The sequence below is a fragment of the Lactuca sativa genome, chromosome 2, assembly GCF_002870075.4.
Source record: "Lactuca sativa cultivar Salinas chromosome 2, Lsat_Salinas_v11, whole genome shotgun sequence".
Lineage (NCBI taxonomy): Eukaryota > Viridiplantae > Streptophyta > Magnoliopsida > Asterales > Asteraceae > Lactuca > Lactuca sativa.
In genome coordinates, this window is record NC_056624.2 from 185,916,550 (window position 1) to 185,937,523 (window position 20,974).

Sequence of the window (20,974 nt, forward strand, 5' to 3'; positions counted from 1 at the left end):
TATTTTTGAGCTAGTTCATTGTGACATTTGGGGAGGTTACAGAATACCTTCATACACGAATGCAAATTATTTTCTTACTTTAGTAGATGACTACAGTTGGGTTGTTTGGGTTTTTCTTATTAAGCACAAGAATGATGCTAGTGCATGCTTGATTAATTTTCATAAAATGGTGAAAGTCTAGTTTGATAAAAACATTAAAAGGTTTCGTTGTGACAATGGAGGTGAGTTCACTTCCAACTTTATGCGCAAATTTTACAACAAAGAAGGTATTCTACTTGAAACTACTTGCCCACGCACACCACAACAAAATGGTGTTGTGGAGAGAAAACACCGACATTTGTTGGAAACAGCTCGGGCAATTAGGTTCCAAGCAAATGTTTCAAAGAAATTTTAGGGTGAGTGCATTCTGACAGCTGCTTATATAATTACTAGGTTACCTTCAAAAACTATCAAAAATAAGACACCTTACGAAATTATTTGGAATACAAAACCCCCATATGACCACATGAAAGTGTTTGGCTGTCTTGCATATCATAAAAATACAAATACAAAGGGGGATAAATTTGAGCAAAGAGGAAAACCAGGGGTATTTATGGGATATCCACAGGGTACAAAAGGGTACAAAATTTATGATATAGAGTCCAAGAAAATAATAGTTAGTCGGGATGTGATTTTTGATGAAAACAAATTTCCATTCCAAAACATTCATTCGGGACCTCAGCTAGAAATTGGCGAGCCAACTAGAATATTGAATGATCTTTGTGAGCTTATACACACTGATGAACCTGAAATAAATTTGAGCCATGAAAGGGGAGTTAATATAGACTCGGCTACTCAAGATCAAAGTGCATCAGATCATGGGAGTCCAAATGCAACAGGCTCATCAGTTCCGACCAACCCAGTCCCCTCGAGTCCACCTGCAATAATCAATCAGAACCCATCTGAAGGCCAAGAACAGCATGAAAGCATGAGCCCAATTATCGAAAACTTGCAAAACGAGTTGGAGACTCCAGCCAGGTCCACACGAACTCGAGTGCAACCCCAAAGATTTAAAGATTTTCTCGTGAATCTTCCCCCTTCGGTTAGTCACCAACAACCCGACACCAATCAAGAATCCTCCACGGTACATCCTATATCAAATTTTATTTCTTATAAAAATTTCTCTAACAAACATAAATGTTTCCTTGCGGCCATTACTTCAAACAATGAGCCTGTTTCCTTTCCTCAAGCTGCTAAAGATCCTCGATGGCGTGATGCTATGAAGACCGAAATAAAAGCACTTACATCCAATAATACTTGGGAATTGGTGGAACTACCAAAAGGAAAAAGGGCGATTGATTGCAAGTGGGTTTACAAGATCAAATTCAATCCTGACGGGACCGTGGAAAGGTAGAAAGCGCGGCTAGTTGCAAAGGGTTCACACAAATGGAGGGAATCGACTATCACGACACTTTTGCTCCGGTAGCAAAACTCGTAACTGTTCGTACTCTCTTGGCTGTTGCGACTAAGAAAGATTGGTTCATTCATCAGCTTGATGTGAACAATGCTTTCTTGCATTGCGATTTGGACGAGGAGGTCTATATGAAGCTTCTGCAAGGGTTTGCTACAGAAAACGACACTCATGTATGCCGTCTCAAAAGGTCTCTTTACGGGCTTAAACAGGCTTCACGAAATTGGTATCACAAATTCACGGTTTTTTGTTAAGTATTGGGTTCTCTCAGTCAAAAGCCGACCATTCTTTGTTCATTTGGGACAAAAATGGTACTTACATTGCTATCCTCATTTATGTGGATGATGTTATAATTACCGGAAACAATATTGAACGAATTCAACAAATTAAGGCTCAATTAGATAATGCTTTCAGTATCAAAGATTTGGGCCAATTAAAGTATTTCCTTGGCATCGAAGTTGCTAAGACTGAAAATGGGCTCGTTTTGAGCCAAAGGAAGTATGTGCTCGATATTCTTCAAGATAGTGGCATGCTTGGTTGCAAACCAAGCAAATTTCCTATTGAACAGAATGTGAAGCTTGACCGGGGTGAGAATGAAGAAAAGGTTGATTCAAGACAATATCGACGGCTTGTAGGTAGGTTGTTATATCTTCAAGCTACGAGACCGGATATCACTTATTCGGTGAATATTCTGAGTCAATTTGTTGCTGATCCAAGACGCAACCATTTGGATGCTCTACATCGAGTCCTACGCTACTTAAAAGGTACTGTTGGACAGGGAGTGCTCTTCCCTAAAGCTGGACATCCACATTTGATGGCCTTTTGCAACTCTGATTGGCTTGGTTGTCCTTACACAAGGCGCTCCCGTACCGGTTATCTCATTATGCTTGGCGGAGCTCCTATTTCATGGAAAATGAAGAAGCAGACAGTGGTTTCACGGTCATCTGCAGAGGCAGAATATCGAGCTATGGCATCTACAGTTAGTGAAATACTTTGGATTTGTTGGCTTTTAAAGGATTTACATGTTCACATTACATCTCCTACAGATTTGTTTTGTGACAATCAGGCAGCCCGACACATTGCCAACAACCCTGTGTTTCATGAAAGGACGAAACATGTTGAGATGGACTGTTTCTTTGTCCGTGAGCGTGTTCTTTCTAAGGAAATAATGCCTTTAAAGATTGATAGCAAATTACAAGTTGCTGATTTACTCACTAAAGGCCTTGGTTCAGATCAATTTCACTTTTTACTTGACAAGATGGGCGTTATTGACTTGCACGCTTCATCTTGAGGGGGAGTATTGGATATAGTTTATTAGATGTCAATAGTTTATCTAGATTACTTTATTAGCTGTCATTAGTTTATTATTTATTTATCTCTTTGTAACCTATATAAAGTCATTTTTGGCGTATTGAATAAATACGTGCATTATTCCAATTCTGTATTATTGTTTTTTTAGATACTCCTCGATGGAGACCTCCAACATCATCATGCACCTCTATCAATGCCCTTCATCCTCGGCACCATTCATAGATTCACTCGTCAACGGTCAACACCATCGCCACTAGATATCACAACAAGGGAAAAAGGGAACACTAGATATCCTCGACCTATGTCCACTTAAGTTAGTGGCAACACTAGATAAATCGACCTAAGTCCACTTAAGTTAGAGGCTTTAATGCCAAATTTTAACCAGTGTGACCAATTTGACCGTTAATTATGTTTGGTAGCAAGGAATTTTAATGACCAATACATATTAACCCTTTATAACACTTTGTTGTTTATGCTTCCTCCTTTAGGTTTTAAAAGTAGCAAATCAAACACCTAGATTATCAAGCAACTTGATAAATTATTCTGTATAGTTTTCTATATACTCATTTATCCCAACTTTTTTTGTGATTGTTTGACATATCAAACACTTAATATACAAACATTTTTATCTACAAACTTCATCTCCGCCATATTCCCGTCTGTCTGCAGTTTTTAAATTTCTAATATACTACCATTTTTTGTTATTTTTATATTAGTGTATATAACTAAGGTTTTGATTTAGTTAAGTTGTCAGAAGAAATTTATATATTATGATGAAATAACCAATCCCTAAAAATGTTAGAAAGTAGAAAATTTGAATAGGATGTGACAAGCCAACAGATTTAAAGATTATAAATGAAGAGCTCAAAGCTTCTTAAATAAACGTTATCTTTTGGTGGACGCCTCACGTTAATCAAGTCCGTTCTAAATAGTCTTCGCACGTTCTAAATAGTCTTCGCACGTACTATATGTCCTTGTTTAAAGTACCCAAAGGGATCCTGGTTGACTTAGAAAAACTGAGAAGAAAGTTTTTATGGGGTGGAGACGATCCCAAATCCAAAATTCATTGGGTATCATGGCCAAAAGTGGTTGCTGCCAAATCTGATGGAGGTCTTGGTGTTGGAACGTTGAAGGCGCAGAATATTGCTTTGTTAACAAAATGGTGGTGGAAGATAAAAACAGGAGATATGTGTTTATGGAAGGAATGTATAATCTCAATCCACAACTTGAACAAAAGGCCAGTTACGATAATAGCAAAAAAATCAGCAAATGGGACATGGTGCAACATCGCCAAAGCAATACAATCCCTACAAATCACCAAGATTTGTTTACAATGATCCCAACATCAAACACCTCCTTTCTTTTTTGGAAAGACCGGTGGTGTGGCACACTCACACTACAAGAAAGATTCCCACGTTTATATAGTTTGGAAAAGAAGAAGCTTTGCACAATTAATGACAGGATCAAGACTGATAGTTTCAATTGGTGTTGGAAAGTTCAACAGATGGAGGATTACGTGTTATCGGATTTCATAAGTCTTTTATTACGTGTTATCGGATTTCATAAGTCTTTGCTCCCTGATCAGTGATACTAATACCCTACCGGTGGTCAATTGTTTTCGATTCAAGTTAAGTATAGATGGTAAGTATACGGTTCATTCCCTCCGAAAATATTTGGATGCAAAGAATGCTATCCTACAATCAGGTGCACAAATAAATTGGTCCAAGGCGGTTCCATTAAAAATAAAATGTTTTATATGGAGGGCCCTCTTAGACCGTATACCAGTGGCAACAAATTTCGAAATAAGGGGTATAAAATTACAATCAGCCACATGTCCACTTTGTAATTTGGAAAAAAAAACGGGTGATCATCTATTGATCAATTGCTCAGTGGCAAGAGAGGCGCATGGATAGATATTTAACTAGTGTGGAATTAAGGTTACTCAGTTTAACAATGTCGTTGACTTTGTTAATTTCGCGGCAAATTAGGGCAGTTGTCCTACAAAAAGAGAAAGAATGAATGCGATTGTTTATGGTTTCTTATGGTTTGTATGGATGACGAGAAACAACAAGGTGTTCAAACAAACAAGGATGACCCCGTAAAAATCGCAGATGAAGTGATCTCTCAAACATACACATGGTTTAAGTACCGAACCCAAGGTGTTAACTAGATGGATTGATTGGAGTTTATCTCCCTTTTGCTAAAATACTATTGTACTTGTTATTTTCTCTTTGTACTTGTACAAAGCTCATGATTTGTGGTTATTTTATAAATATATTTGCATTTTCCAAAAAAAAACCTTATACACCGTTTAGGAAATTCAGCTCAATCCTGCGTTCTATGATGTTTGTTCCACAAAAATTAATACTTACGACCGACTAAATTTGCTAAATGATTTTCGTCCTAATACTTTTGAAACAATTATCGATATTCTTCTGATTCCAAAAGCTTATAAAATACTATCTTAAAGCTACAAACGGAAGATTAGAACAAACAATCTGCAAAGCTTGACAAAACAACATGTTTACATAAAATAAATGAAGTAAATATATGTACTTATGCTTACTAGACCAGCTTCATTGAAGTAAACTCAACAAGTCTGAAGAGCAAAAGATATTGATTTACGAACAGAACAACACCTACCTTTTGAGTGATAAACAAAAGGTGGTTGCCTGAATTTCTGATCGATTAAATGTAATATGAAGTAACAAAACTGAACACGAGAATTCAAAATCCATCTCACTGGAAGACATTTTAGAAGAACGAAAATATAGCTTCAAGCCTTCAACAGACACAGAATGACAGAAAACAAATTTATCAAGAATAAGGCTCAGAAGGTTGCTTTATGTGCTCAATGAACAGCTTTTAAAGACCATTCTCATACAAGAGGTGTCAGAATAAGCAATCAATCATCTTCGCCTTTAATCATTGTTACCGATCACAAATCACAAATGAAAACACAAAACAAAATACAAATCAAGAAGCTTCAGCTGTTTTTAGATACAAACTACTTCGAAGGAAACTAGTTAAGCTGTTTAAAACCTCGAATTGAAATGAAATCAATGTTGATTGTTGAAACCGGAGGCGGTTGAGACAATGACTACTCTAGGGCTCCAGGCTCAGTTTTACTTGAAATAACGTTTACTGTAACGTATTTATAGATTTTATGTTGGCTTTGTAATGGACCCAAAAAAAACAATGTCCATTTTCCACAAATGGGCCGTAAGGCCCAATAAGCCTCCATCAATCTTTTTGAAACTCTAACCTAAAAAAAAAAAAAAAAAAAATTAATTAATTGGTAGGGCTCAATGCGTCATAATTAAAAAATAAAACCAACAACGTCTATAAATTTAGAGAAAATGACAAAAATAGCCAATTACACTAATTGCATTACAAAAATAGCCAAAAAAAATCGGGATTACAAAAATAGCCACCCATTTCGCAGATGAGAAGGCCCCATCTGCGAAATGGGCATCTCATCTGCGAAAGTACAAGTGCCTGAAGCACAGTTGTGCTTCAGGCACTTGTACTTTCGCAGATGAGATGCCCATTTCGCAGATGGGGCCTTCTCATCTGCGAAATGGGTGATTTTTAGGTATAAAAACGTTTTTTTTTTTTTTTTTTTTTTCATTTTCACCATTCTCTACACAAAAACTCTCTCTAACTTTGGGCTTCTCTCGGAATTTTGGCTAGTTTTTGAAGAAAATGGAAGATTATGTCAACAATCCCGCAAATATGGTTAGATTTTAACTCTTTTAATGTTTAAAGTTTTTTTTTTTTTTTATCAATTTTTGTATTATTTAGTGTTAAAAAATGGTAATTTTGTTGTGTTTGATTGATAGTTTTAGTATATTTTTAGTATACTTGAAGTTTAAATGCAAGTAGAGACAAGTAAAGACTGTGTAGATAATGTTTACAATTTGTTTTTGTAGTTTTTTTAGTTGTTGTATAACCTGAAATCTTGTAAGTTTTTTAGTAGAAACTGCAAAATAGTTGTTTGTATATATATTTGTCATATAACATTTGTATAAGTTGAAAATTTGTCGTATATATATTGTTAGAAATTGTTTTTATTTGTCGTATAAGTTGAAAATTTTGTATAAAGTAGTCGTATAACTTGGAAAATTGTTAGTTTGGTTGTCGTTTTATTTTTAAATTTTTTTGTTTATATGGTTATATAATGTTAGTTTTAATTAGAAAGATAAAAATTGTTTATATATTTATCGTTTAAGTTGAAAATTTGTTTAAGTTGAAAATATGTTTAAGTTGAAAATATTTATATATGATATTGTTTTCTATCGTAAATATATTTGTTGTATAACTTGGAAAATTGTTTATATATGTGTATGTTATTGTTTTTTATCGGGGAAATATATATATATTAGTAATTAAGAAAGTATTTGCAGTTCGTAATCATATATTTAAAAAAAAATATATTTTTTAGTTATCTAATTTGTTTTTGTGTTTTTTTTTTGCAGCATGATTTTAGTTTAATGAATACGAAAGCCTTTGCGAACCTAAAAGGCTCTGGCGGTAACATATGGGAAGTCTTTGAAGTTTTAGATGATGCCCGACGTGCTATTTTCAGAAATACCGTTTTTGGCTATTTTATTGATGTCCCTCGTTTACAAGGGGACGCTTTATTGTTTCATAAAATGTTCCTTCATCAGATCCGGCCGGACCCTGTTTTATCTCCAGATGGAATAAAACGTTTATATTTTCGAGTAGGCAATACCAAAATGGTTTATGGGCCGGAAGAGTTTTGTTTGATTACCGGCTTCAATTTTGGGGAGTATCCAAAAAACATTGGGAGAAAAGGGTCGGAAAAATTAATAAGCAGTAAAAAAAGATGTTTACTGCGTGAACGGCTATTTCCGGACCATACTAATAGTTCGGTGAAAATCGGCGACTTGAAAAGTTTAATTTTAAATCAAACATTCTTAGCACTTGACGACCTTGATGCAGTTAGAGTATGTTTGATATACATTTTGTGTGAAGGTTTTTTGGGCAAAGAAGTTAACGATCGGGTGCCACAAGATTGGTTTTTTTTGGCTGAGAATTTGGATCTCTGGAATAGGTATATTTTCTTTACGTTAAAAGTTCTATTTTATTAAAGTTATAATTTATATAATAATCAATTTTGTTTTTTTTTTTTTGTTTTGTTAGCTTCGCTTGGGGTAGCTATCTATGGGATTTTACTTATGTTGACCTTGAGGATACGTGGAATAAGATACATCATTATTTATCACTTCCTGAGCGTGGTCAAACTTTAAAGTATTCCGTCTCAGGATTTACGGCTCCAACTAGGGTATAAAAATTTTATTTTATTTAAATTGTTTTATTGTTATATTTTTTATTTTAATTTTAACTTTTATTACTGTTATTGTACAAAATTGTAGATATGGATATATGAGATGATTCCGGCTATTCGTGCATGTGGATTTGCATTGAGAAAAAATAAAGACTTGCCTCGGATGAAAAGATGGAGCGGAACAAAAAAATTGAAATGGGTTGACGTGAACAAGATTTGGTCAAAGATGCAGGTTTAAAAATAATTCGTTTATTATTAATAAAGTTGATTATTATAGTTTTATATGCATTTTTAATATGTTTAATTTTTTAGGAGGGGCTACCACCAAGACAAAACATGTTACCGGGTGATGGTGAGATGACATCTTTTTATTATATGTCATTTCAAGAGTATGTATATGGTGAAGGGAAAGCAGTTCCATCCCCAGTACGGGACCATTTTAGGAGACAAGACGAATCTTCGTCTAGTATGTCGTCCAGTGGTCGCTCTCATGGTAGAGGTCGGGGCAGTGGGAAACACAAGCTAGACGAGTTGTTGAAACGGGTACATGCACTGGAGCAGCATGTGTTTATGAATCAACAAAAACCTACAGAGGTTTTTGTTGAAGAAGTGAATAATGACCAATTTTGGAACGACATTTTTTTTGAGGACCCGACAGTGTCACAAAGAAATTATGATGAACAGGTTAGTTACACGCTACATTATTTATTAAATTTTATTAACATATATGAATACCTGTGTTCATATTTTATATTTGAAAATATAGGTTGTGCAAGATGAAGAGATGAATAAAAACAATACAACTCAAAATGTTTTTGGTGATACTCAAGACGACAAGGTTGTTATAGATGTTACCTTTACGATTTTAATAATTACTTTTTAATAAAGTGTCTTTCGTTATTAAGTAAAAAGTTATATTTTTAATGTAGGTGTTGGAGGAGAGTAATCAGTATGCGGGGAACAAATTTGATGATGATGTGTTTGATGTAAACGATTATAGTGAAGTTAAAGAGGTTATTATAGTTACATTAATATTATATTAATATTTTGTTTATTTAGATATTATTGCTTATTAAATTATGTGTATTTCGTTATTAAGTATAAAGTATTATCTTTAATGTAGGAGTGGGAGGAGAGGAATGACAATGCAGGGAACAAATTTGATGATGATGTGCCGGATGAAGACGAACTAATAATAACGGGAAATGTAGATTATTTTCATGATGATGATGATGACAAAGAAGTTACACCCGATAAACCTAGGAGTCGAAAACCATCACAATTTTTATGCACTCCTTACACCGAGGTATTCGTTTTATTTATAAACTGATGATTTTATGTTTATGTGAATTATCTATGTTTATGTGAATTATCTGAAAGATATACATTTAAACATATGAATATTGTTTTTAGTTGCACACGACACCGAAACAAAAAAGAAGAACAAAAAAGAAGGTTGGTACGAAATCAACATGCCCCGTTCCTCCTCCAGTTTTTGGTGTTGCTCATGACTTCTCCATGTTACGCCTGCAACCTTACGTAGCAGGCGGTGAGGATGTCATCCAAAATTATGTATTGCATTCATACGATGTGCAACATCGTTTGTTTAATTTCGTGTTAGATAGAGATTTTTGGAGCTCATTGTTTGGGCATACACACGACGGATGGTTGGAGTCAGCGGTAAATAAATTGTTAATTAATTCTTTTAAAAGTTAATTGTTTTTTAGTCAATAACAAAAGTATCATGTGTGCAGCATATAACCATTTGGTACCGACTTTTGATGGAGAGACGGTTTGAGAGCGACCGACATACAATAATGCCTCCAAATTTTTTTGTTTCTCATGCTTTGGAAGAAGGACAGGACTGGAGGGCGTTTATGGCTGGTATTGCTACATACCCTAACTTCATGGTTGCTTGGTGGGATGTTGATACGGTAAACTTAATAGTTTATATTGAAAATAATATCGTTTTTTTGTTATGTTTTTGTATTGTGATGTTTTTGTATTGTGATGTAAATAAACATAATTTTATTTTCTGATCCTTATACAGGTCTTATTGCCGATTCATTCATCCCCTAATCATTGGCTATTTGGGGAACTACGATTAGCGTCAATGGAAGTGCATATTTATGACAGTCTTGGTAGAGGTGCTTATGAAAAATTCCAATCCGAAGGAATCTTTTCCAAATTTGAACGTCGGGTGGCAAATTATTTGGACAAGATTAAGTATTGGGCGCGGAGGAACATCCCAAGGATTCCATTGAATATGCAATTCATTTATGAAGAAAACGTTCCCCAACAAAGTAGTCATTTGGGAGATTGCGGTGTTTTTCTTTGTATGTTTATGGAGCAATTGGTTTCAGGTCAACCAATACGTGTTCTTATTGACCCAAAGAACGCAGCTTTAGAGTTCCGTCTCCGGATGGCAAAAATTATTTGGGGGTCTAGTCTTGCTCCTCTGTAGTTGGATTATATAAATGTATATACAAATTAATGTTGGATTTCATTATTAGTTTATCTTTAGAGTTTACTCAACGGATGACAAAAAATATAACGTTACGACAATTACAACAATTTAATGACCTACTAATTACTTATCAATAAATTCAACATAAGAACGACCACAACTTTTGTTTTAACGTTACAAATACAACAATTTATTGACCAAACAACTTCAAAACCATAAAAACAATATTGAAAAACTTACAACTTGTAAACAAGAACTGCCAAGAACAACACCCAACTACAAACCAACGCTATCTTTAACTTCTTATTTTCTGATTGAAAGAGCTTATTAGAGTTAGCTACTTTAGCTATTACCATAGAAGATTGGTCCTTCTCTTCATCAACCCAACTGATAAACCCGCATTTTGGTCCCTGTTAAATTTAATATCCACAGTAAGAAAATAAATTTGTGTCATGTAAACACAAGGGTTTAAATTTGAATGACGGTAAGAACATGATACCAAATACGGGCAAGCGTAGAACAATCTTCCTGGGTTTTTAGCTGTACCCGAAATCCTAACGATACGTTCTCCTCCACAATTGCAGTATGCCATTAGCCTTCTTATTCTTTTAAATCGGAGTTACTTTCTCAGTTAAATTTTTTCATAATGAGTGACACCCATTTATAGAATAAATCATATAACGGACAATTCTTTTTGACTATGAAATAAACTGGTTTGACTATGAATTCATAAAAGTTCAACTATGAAATGCAGACAAGTACATTCTGTAGTATTGTCATGTCGGTCAGTGAAATTTGACTATGAAATGAACTGGTTTGACTATGAATTCATAAAAGTTCAACTATGAAATGCAGACAAGTACATTCTGTAGTATTGTCATGTCGGTCAGTGAAATTTGACTATGAAATGAACTGGTTTGACTATGAATTCATAAAAGTTCAACTATGAAATGCAGACAAGTACATTCTGTAGTATTGTCATGTCGGTCAGTGAAATTTGACTATGAAATGAACTGGTTTGACTATGAATTCATAAAAGTTCAACTATGAAATGCAGACAAGTACATTCTGTAGTATTGTCATGTCGGTCAGTGAAATTTGACTATGAAATGAACTGGTTTGACTATGAATTCATAAAAGTTCAACTATGAAATGCAGACAAGTACATTCTGTAGTATTGTCATGTCGGTCAGTGAAATTTGACTATGAAATGAACTGGTTTGACTATGAATTCATAAAAGTTCAACTATGAAATGCAGACAAGTACATTCTGTAGTATTGTCATGTCGGTCAGTGAAATTTGACTATGAAATGAACTGGTTTGACTATGAATTCATAAAAGTTCAACTACAAATTTAAAGGGTTAAACTATGAATTTTGATCAGTAGAGATACAATATCTTCTATTTATAATTCCATTTGTGTGATCATTGTAGAGCACAATTATCGGTATTGAAAATGAGTAGTCACAGCCAAAGAACCTTTTCTCAACTACCAATTTTCTTGCATAACCTTCAAAGAACAAATCCTAATACCTTCACAGCCATTAAGAAAACCGATAACAACCGCTTTCAATTCTGTTTTGTGGCTTTAGGTTGCGTGGTATAACATACTTCTTTTATTGAGTTATACAATATTTCATGGTAATCTATGTCGATTAGTTCTTACATAACACTAATATGTCTTCGTTTTTATGTAGATTCGTACCTTCCTTAGGTGCATGATACCGCTGATATATGTAGGTTATTTACCCCTTCTTGGGAGCTTTCTGACAACAATGTACTTCGCAGTGGCTTTAGATGGAAATCATGAGCCACTACTCTTAGCACTTGGTTTGGGAACCTTACAGTGTGAAGAATCATGGAGATGGTTCATGATGAGGTTAAGAGATTGTTTAGGTGAGGACACAGAGGTTGGTTTCATAAGCAACATGTGTGATAACATAGACTTTGGTGTTGACAGTGCCTACCCGGATTCCTATCATGGATATTGTCCTAAAGATATAGCTCGAAAGATACGTGAGTCTATCGGACATAACAATACGGAAGTCGAATCGTTGTTTTGGAAGTCATGCAATGCATATAGCGTTGATGATTTTTACTTGTGTTTCGAAAGGTTGCAAAGTACATGTAGGCAACCACCTTTCTGCACCTTGCTTATGAGTCCAATTTACTGGCTTGACGATATACCGATTTCAAAATGGACAAGAGCATTTTTCCCAAAAATACGTTACAATGTTAAATCGATTGACGTCCCTGAAATTTTGCAAATTATATCCTCACGTGAGTTTCCTATAACAACGATAATTGAGTTAACCACCACGTCGATAAAATCAAAGTATGCTGAGCGGGCCGAACTGGCTGGTAAGGGAGATTGTTATGTTTTGTTTTTTTTATTGTGCTGCTATTTTTATTAAAATATCAAATTTTACAGGGAGGTTGTCTGGTGGGTTGACCCCTTACGTTGAGAGTAAGGTTCAAAAAAGTCTCAGCAAGTCTTACAATTGTAATGCAAAACGTTTGTATGGGGATACATTTGAAGTCCATGACACTTTTGCCACCAACAACGTACAACTTGAACGAAGGGTATGTAGTTGTGGTAAATGGCAAAAAAGCGGTATACCATGTGGCCACGCTATAGCATGTCTAAGAACCCGTACATCTGAGTCCATTCAGAGAATGGTTGAATACAAGTTCACTAATTATGTGTATCGAGTTGCATATGGATCTGAGTTGGTGAATGGTATACCATCATATGAGCATTGGGAAATACCAAATGAAACGGTGGTCCTGTTACCTCCCTCAATGCAGTAGTTATTCATGTAGCACATTTATGTTTTATGTAGTATTATGTATTAGTTTTTTATGTACTCTGTTTTTATTTTACTGCTGTGTTACGTATTAGTTATCCATGTACCCAGTTTATTTTTTATGTCGTATTATGTGTTAGTTATTTATGTACCCCGATTTTATTTTATTGCTTTCTAAATATTGGCTATTGAGGGAACAACATACATTAAAAGAAATGGACGTTTATTAAATAGTAACGACTAGACACATACAACAACAAGCAACTTAAATAACGAAAAACAATTAACTTAACCAACATGCATATTAAAAATAAGGGACATTCTTTAAAACATTCCATGCATCTAAGTGGGTAAACTCGCTACCATCGTATTGAAAGCGGTATAGTTCCAAAGCCACCTGTCGTAGAATGTCTTCATCCGTATTTGCATGTTCGTTATCCAACTCGTTATAAATACGTTGAAATTGTTTCACCTTCATTTTCATATCCAGAAACTTCGCTTTGACATCTCTTCTTCTTCGATATTGAGTGCGGTTCATTAAATGGTGAAACAAATGACAGACACGAGACCAAAATGATCCGGCACGAACTTGTGGGGGACCCGGTGGAAAATCCACCTCTACAGTTGTAATCCAAGCTTGAACCAAAGCGACCTCCTCTGCGTTCCTCCATATACGTGGTGAGTCCATAATTGCAAGGAGGGAAGTAATAGAATACAATTACAACGGATATTGAAATCTATTTATAACGACTCCTTACTTTTCCTGGTGCAATGAGTTGTCAACTCAAACAGCAATGTATTGTGTTGTCATTCAACCGGGGATGAATTGTCAACTCGAACAGTGATCTGTTGTGTTATAAGTATAGTACACTGCATTCGTCAGTTAATTTTGACTATGAATTGCAGACATATTAGAAGTTTGGACTGCGATTTTGTGTAGAAACTACTATAAATTGACCCTAAGTTACACGCAAAACGTTATTAAATTAACCAATATAGTTGTTCAAATATTGTTTTTTAGATTCTACCCTCTTTGTTTCAATCCAAATGACTTCTATATCATGGAGCAATGAAGAGTTCTTGGTTCTTACACATGCTTATATTCATGTGTACGAGACAAGCAAGTTGAATGATCCAATGTTTTGGAGCCGTCTAACAAATATTTTCAATGCTGCAAACCGAATGGCTACAAGAAACGATCGTGACGAACTAGACATCTTAGCAAGATGGTATGAAATGAAAACCGAAGTTCTATTATTCAACGATCTTTATACCAAAATTGACGACGCCCGTCTAAATGCTACTGAGGATGTCATCTTGGAAGCTGCTAAGGAGGAATACAAGTCATTAAGTAACGGGTTGGAATTCCAGTTTGAAGCCCCTTGGAATATTTTGAAATATATCCCGCTTGTTTAAAATCTATTTTAGTTTATTATTTCAGTACTAGGTTATTTTCATGTACTAGGTTATTTTCATGTATTTCTTATGTATTTCGTATGTATTTCGTTTGTTTAAAATCTATTTTAGTTTATTATGTGAGTACTAGGTTATTTTCATGTATTTCGTATGTAATTCGTATGTGTTTCATATGTTTAAAATATATTTTAGTTTAGTATGTGAGAAACTCGTATGATTAAGTTGAGTTAATATATATATATATATATATATATATATATATATATATATATATATATATATATATATATATATATATATATATTAGTTTATTATGTGAGAAACTCGTATGATTAACTTGAGTTAATAAATGGCCATTGCATTAGTTATCAAAATATATTAGAATACATTAGTAACAAGATTCCATGAACCATTAAAACATCACAACAATTACATGAAAAAAACAACATAATACGAACAAAGCATTAACGTAAAACACAAGTCCATGGCTTATTCTTAACACAAATTAGAGCGGTCTACTTGAAATACTGTTTATCTCTAACAACCTTCCAAACTTCCTCATATTCGAAGTCTCTGCCTTCATGCTCAAAGATGTAAAACTCTGTAACAACTTCCAAGAACTCTTCTTCGTCACGACAACGAACATTGTTACGTTTCGCATAACTACATGCTCGATTGAACCATGTCACTTCCTCCTTTACATCCGTCCACTTAGTAACAACATCTGATTTTTCTCTTTTTTGCCCTTCTCCCATCTCATGGTTAAACAAAGATGTGATGCGACTCCATTCATCACCAATTAGGCAATGCGGGGGAGCAAGTAACGGTTCACCATCCTTAACACTTAGCCAGCACCGTGTTAGAAGTAACACCTCGTTTGTCGTCCATGGCCTTTCAGAATTGGAACCAGGTAATTCATTCGAAGAACTTGCTGCATTCGACGACATTTCTAATAATGGGAATTCGTTTCGTTTAGGTGATTTGGGTGTTTGGTTTATAGATCTTAAACATCTATTTATATAAATAAATAGACTATGAAATAATACTTTGACTGCGAAATGGTTATATTTGGACTACGAATTTCAGCTTTATGCAGTGTTTTGTCATGTCAAACTGTCATTGATCTCTTGTCACTTAAGGGACCCACTGGGATGTGCAGGTTACTACAGTGACTTGTCATTACTGTCTAGTCATTTCAAACTTGGACTTCTCATTACTGTCTAGTATGTATAAATACCACTTATTGCTCCAGTTTAATACAACATCGATTTTATTATGAGTTCCTCACACAAATTCGAAATTTGCTCATGCAACGAAGTAGATTGTTACTACTGTGATTCGGTAGACCCTTTTTTTACACCCTCTTCAGCCGGGTCATATATGTCACATGAAAATTTTGAAGAATTAAAGAAGGCTGAAGCACAACAAGAAGAGGACAAAGAGTCATCCCGACTTCTCACTCAACTTGCTAATGATATAGGTTCGGAATGCAAACAAGCTGAAGAATGGATTGACCTCAATAAAAACAAAATCAAAGAGCATAAAGATTGGATAAAAAAGAGTAAGAAGGCAATCAAAACGACTGAAAAACGGCTTGCTGAGAAGGATGAGCAGTTGATACACATTATGGTAAAAAAGGATCGTTTCGAAGACAAAATGAGAATTAGGGATGACTATATAACGATGGAGAAAGAGAAGTACCCGTTGCAGTTCCCTGAGTTTAAAAATTAGTTATAAAGTTGTTGTAATATTATCATGAAACAGATTAGCTTGCCAAAGGATCGTTTGTTGTTTTTTTTTAAATAACATGTTGTAACTGTTAAAATAAATCTGCAAACTATATTTTATAATATAAAGGCTTCATTCATTGTTATAATCAACAAACTTAACTAAAATATGAAAGCATAGCAATGTCTTGTAAGAGTTAATAAAAATATTACAATACATAATAAGCTAACAACTCGTCATTACTCTTAATTTCAAGGTTGTTTTATATCAAAATCAGCGTTATGGGTTTGTGAGCAACCCGCTGAACCACCAATATTATATGCCATTTCTGCAGTAGAAATTATGTGACCTGCTCTGCTACCAGACGCCCTTCCAGTACAATTATTTCTCGTGTGTCCTAGTTGACCACATGTAGAACACTCTTTTATAATTGGACCCTCGCCTTGGGATGGAATGCGGTCTGTGTTTCTTGGCCTGCCTGGCTGACGTTTATCCATTATAGGTGGCTTAACAATCATCAAATCATCGGGGATCTCCCATTCGGATGGCTTCGGCAGAGGGTTTATTGATTCCTCATATGTTTTCCTCAGTGTTTCGGTAAAGTAAGCATTTAATGCAAACCTCGAGCAGTCTTGGTAATTGTTCACTGTTAAACATCTTATGACATGACCACAAGGTATCCCATCAAGTTGCCAATGCCTACATGTACATGTCATATGTTGAAAATCAACAATCACATTTTGTGCCCCCTTTTTGACCTCGCATTTCGTATTTGAGATCATGCGAACATCCCATTTGGTAAAATTTTTCTTGTTTTCTTTTACAACTTCATCCGCCCAAGGGGTAAGGGTTGTTGTTGCTTCCGCTAAAAAAACAGCCAAAATGAAGAAGTTAAAATCAATAACATCGAAACTAATAAAACATTAATATTACAAATTTACGTAATACCTGCAAAGTTACGTCTTTGAAACCACCATTGTTGCATTGTAGCACGAAAAAAATCAATCAACATAAGTATTGGCACCTTACGTGCGTGTCTAGATAATGCATTTATAGACTCCGCACTGTTGGACGACATAAGATTGTATCGGTTCCCTTTAAAATGTGCCCTTGACCAGGTTTCTGGATTTATACTTTTTAAGTACTCCCATACTGGTTCTTTTGTCTTTTTCATAACATCCATGGCAGCATCAAAAGCATCAACTGTGTACGCCCTACACGCCTCCCAAAAAATTCCTTTAACCGTCTTACTCTTGCCGAATCTAGATACTATGTTGAAATACAAATGGACACCACATATTCCATGATGAGCGTGAGGAAAAATGTTGGCAACGGATGTTGCTATAGATGGAGACCTATCAGATATAATTGTAAGCTCCTGCATATTTCCTATGCAATCACGTAGTTTTTGAAAAAACCATGTCCAAGAATCAGTACACTCATTTTTGCATATACCATATGCAACCGGTAATATTTGATTTTGTCCGTCCTTAGTAACTGCAAGTAGCATGGTACCTTTGAACTCGCCCTTTAGGTGAGCTCCATCTACTACTAGGGTCGGCTTACAAAAATTGACAAAAGCTCGTACCTACAATACATTGTATATCTATTCAAATACACCAAAATAAATATTAAAAAAAAATTAGAACATGATAATACTAACCGAGCAACCGAGTGCGACGTACAAAAACTCAAACCGATCATCAGCATCTGTTTTAATATGTGTGACAGTACCCGGATTATGTTTGGCCAAGTTGTGACAATACGCCGGAAGTTTGGTAAAAGAATCCTCTTTCGTACCCCTTAACGACAACAATGCATATTGTTTCGCACGCCATGCCTGATGGTATGAGATATTGATATTCAATTGAGCATTCATATCATTAACAATTTCTTTTCCCCGATAAACTCTACTATAGTCTTCAGCCAAAACATCAGCAACATATTCACCCAAAACATATTTGTTTGCTTGTCGATGATTAGGTTGCAACAATGTTGAAGAACATGTGTGTACATCAACAAATTTATTCACTTGGAAAAGTCCATCAGTATTTTTAATTGCTTTTGCTCTTAGTAACCAAGAACAATTTTTCGAAACACACACAGCTTCATACCTTGATTTGGTGGATCTACTTGTCCTCATCTGGAAACCTTCTCGAAGACATTTTTTACCAATACACCGCTTTAAAAGTTCTTTGTTTTTAAATATACTCTCACATTGAATCTTTTGAAGATTAATGTCTACCATCTGTGTTGGGATATCTTCATTATTATCAACTGGCCATGTTGGTACAGGGGGCATACCGTAAAAAAGGTTATCGGGATACTTAGTTTTAACTTCATCACCCAACTCATCTCTATCGGAATTACTTTGTAGCTCGGTTATATCTAAACATACATCACCAACATCAACATAATGCCCGTAAACATGATTTTTTTCATTTTTTTGAGTTGAATTTTTTTTCTTTTTAGTTTTATCTACCACACGCCTATTCATAAGTTTAACTTCTTGTTCGGCAACATCATCACAACGACCACCAACATGATTAAGATATGTACCAACATCATCATCACCAACATACTTGTAATTCTCGGGATCCACATATTGAATAGGTGAATAACTAACATTAACATTTTCAGCAACACTGTGAAACTGAGGTACACTAGGAGTATTGAAAGTACCTATCGGATCGTTGCTCCCTTTAAAACTGCATAAATTACCAACAAGTTCGTTTCCAATTTCACCGCCCCCATTAACCTCCTCAACTTCATCAACCACCACAAACACTTTCACAGCCCTTCCTCCACTACATTTGATTACGTTTATCAACATTCTAACATCCACGTCTTCAACTATAGCTATATAATAATTTAATTCAGGATGGTGGAAACGAAGACTAATTCTATATTTGTCTAACAAACCAATTTTGCTTCTTACCATAGATACAAAATCACTATAACTAATATACTCAGAAAATATCAAAGCAAATTCAGAAATACCTCCCTGTGGACATATGTATTCCAGATTAGTTCCATTAACTTGCCATCTCCCACCGGTTACAAGACAAACCAAATATTCAATCATTTTTTGAGCAAATTGTAGAGATAGAGAGTATATCACAAACCAAATAACAACCAAAATGATATTTTTTCTACAAAAATTTTTATATAGCAAAGCCCATTTCGCAGTCAAACCAATTCATTTCGTAGTCAACCTTAAAAAAAAAAAAAAAAAAAAAAAAAAAAAAAAACAGCATTTCGCAGATAGGATCAGAGGATTTCGCAGATGGGACCTATTCCATCTGCGAAATTACCCCTATTTATACCGAAAAATATTAAAAAAAAAAAAAAAATTCTCACCTGCGAAAGTACAAGTGCCTGAAGCACAACTGTGCTTCAGGCACTTGTACATTTGCAGATGAGATGCCCATTTCGCAGATGGGGCCTTCTCACCTGCGAAATGGGTGGCTATTTTTGTAATCCCGATTTTTTTTGGCTATTTTTGTAATGCAATTAGTATAATTGGCTATTTTTGTCATTTTCTCATAAATTTATACCATTATAACTTTTTAATTATATCTAACATATTAATTATCTATAAAATTTAAGGATATAAGCAAAAAAGAGTTTTTAGGTTGATCCAAACTCAATCTAACAAGTTGCTCTTATTAAAAAAAATAAAAAATAAGTATTCTTCTAATTTTTTCTCTTATCAGCTTTCTGTGTATTTAAAATTGTAACACTTATCATATTTAATAAAATTAATAAATTTTTATTACACTTCATCATTTAAAAGTGGTAAAATAGTTTGTAGGAACAATAAATAGAAAGATATTTAATTTCTCAAAAATACTACTACATCCGTCCCATAATTATTGTCCACTTTGATTTTTAAAGTCTTTATTTATCAACTTTGACTTTAAATATTTTTATTTGTGTTACGTATTATTTGATAAAACTTTTAATAATGAAAAAACATTTAAAACACAAATCATTCATATATTTTGCATTAAGTATTATATATAAAATAAAAATATTTAAGGTTAAAATTTAAAAATAAAGACTTTAAAAATAAAAAGTGAAGAATAAATATGGGAAATAAATAGTCACTTTTACTTAGCACCCCAATACTCTTCTGCTAGTTTTAGTATTTTACAACAAAACTCAAATTATATATGAGTAAGTTAATATGAGTTAAAGATGTGGAAAATGGAATCTATTAGTGTATTATTGTGTTGCTGTAGGATTTGGTGTGGAAAATGGTATCTATCAGTGAATTATTGTGTACATTGTTATGTATTATAGACTCAATAGTGTGTACGTAGATTATTATTGATGGTGTAGGGTTTGTTTTTTTATGTTTGATGTAGTGTTGTTGGTCATGAGGGAAGATAATTGTAACATCCAAAATTTTAGGTATAATTAATTCAAATTTATTTATTTTATTGGTCACGATGTGGGATAGGCATCCTCACGATGTGGC

General features: G+C 34.4%; 3 protein-coding genes and 2 non-coding genes across 7 annotated transcripts; 3 read left to right on the top strand and 2 right to left on the bottom strand.

The window, feature by feature from the left end:
- Positions 1-1,425: 1,425 nt before the first annotated feature.
- LOC111876459 (uncharacterized mitochondrial protein AtMg00810-like) lies at positions 1,426-2,741 on the top strand. Its single transcript, XM_023872987.2, has 2 exons — positions 1,426-1,623; positions 1,722-2,741. Exons 1-2 carry the CDS (start codon positions 1,426-1,428, stop codon positions 2,739-2,741), a joined length of 1,218 nt encoding a protein of 405 aa, XP_023728755.2.
- Positions 2,742-5,310: 2,569 nt separating this feature from the next.
- On the bottom strand, positions 5,311-5,435 carry LOC111876476 (small nucleolar RNA snoR77). Its single transcript, XR_002845023.1, has one exon. It is a non-coding gene; the product is annotated as a small nucleolar RNA snoR77 (small nucleolar RNA).
- Positions 5,436-5,588: 153 nt separating this feature from the next.
- Positions 5,589-5,681, bottom strand: LOC111876475 (small nucleolar RNA snoR1). Its single transcript, XR_002845022.1, has one exon. It is a non-coding gene; the product is annotated as a small nucleolar RNA snoR1 (small nucleolar RNA).
- Positions 5,682-6,409: 728 nt separating this feature from the next.
- Positions 6,410-9,149, top strand: LOC111915744 (uncharacterized). 3 transcript variants are annotated; one of them, XR_008230025.1, is made up of 6 exons: positions 6,410-6,499; positions 7,240-7,838; positions 7,928-8,304; positions 8,385-8,756; positions 8,839-8,910; positions 9,002-9,149. XR_008230025.1 is itself a non-coding variant. In XM_052768134.1 (6 exons), exons 3-6 carry the CDS (start codon positions 8,176-8,178, stop codon positions 9,113-9,115), a joined length of 687 nt encoding a protein of 228 aa, XP_052624094.1. In that variant the 5' UTR covers positions 6,431-6,499; positions 7,240-7,838; positions 7,928-8,175; the 3' UTR covers positions 9,116-9,149. The 3 variants fall into 3 exon arrangements, 1 of the variants encoding a protein (XP_052624094.1); XM_052768134.1 differs by having other exon boundaries at positions 6,431-6,499; XR_008230024.1 differs by having other exon boundaries at positions 7,928-8,756.
- Positions 9,150-9,718: 569 nt separating this feature from the next.
- Positions 9,719-10,943, top strand: LOC111888079 (uncharacterized). The gene is made up of 2 exons (XM_052768135.1): positions 9,719-10,006; positions 10,123-10,943. The coding sequence occupies exons 1-2, from the start codon at positions 9,854-9,856 to the stop codon at positions 10,534-10,536; spliced, it is 567 nt and encodes a 188-aa protein (XP_052624095.1). The 5' UTR covers positions 9,719-9,853; the 3' UTR covers positions 10,537-10,943.
- Positions 10,944-20,974: the final 10,031 nt, after the last annotated feature.

What these genes read in the sequence shown, in the direction of transcription:
- LOC111876459 (XM_023872987.2), top strand. Translation starts at nt 1,426, where the DNA reads ATGGAGGGAATCGACTATCACGACACTTTTGCTCCGGTAGCAAAACTC. An exon ending in CTACAGAAAACGACACTCAT is followed by an intron (nt 1,624 to 1,721) that starts GTATGCCGTCTC and finishes GGGTTCTCTCAG; the next exon opens with TCAAAAGCCGACCATTCTTT.
- LOC111915744 (XM_052768134.1), top strand. Translation starts at nt 8,176, where the DNA reads ATGATTCCGGCTATTCGTGCATGTGGATTTGCATTGAGAAAAAATAAA. An exon ending in AGATTTGGTCAAAGATGCAG is followed by an intron (nt 8,305 to 8,384) that starts GTTTAAAAATAA and finishes TTAATTTTTTAG; the next exon opens with GAGGGGCTACCACCAAGACA. An exon ending in AAAGAAATTATGATGAACAG is followed by an intron (nt 8,757 to 8,838) that starts GTTAGTTACACG and finishes TTGAAAATATAG; the next exon opens with GTTGTGCAAGATGAAGAGAT.
- LOC111888079 (XM_052768135.1), top strand. Translation starts at nt 9,854, where the DNA reads ATGGAGAGACGGTTTGAGAGCGACCGACATACAATAATGCCTCCAAAT. An exon ending in CTTGGTGGGATGTTGATACG is followed by an intron (nt 10,007 to 10,122) that starts GTAAACTTAATA and finishes ATCCTTATACAG; the next exon opens with GTCTTATTGCCGATTCATTC.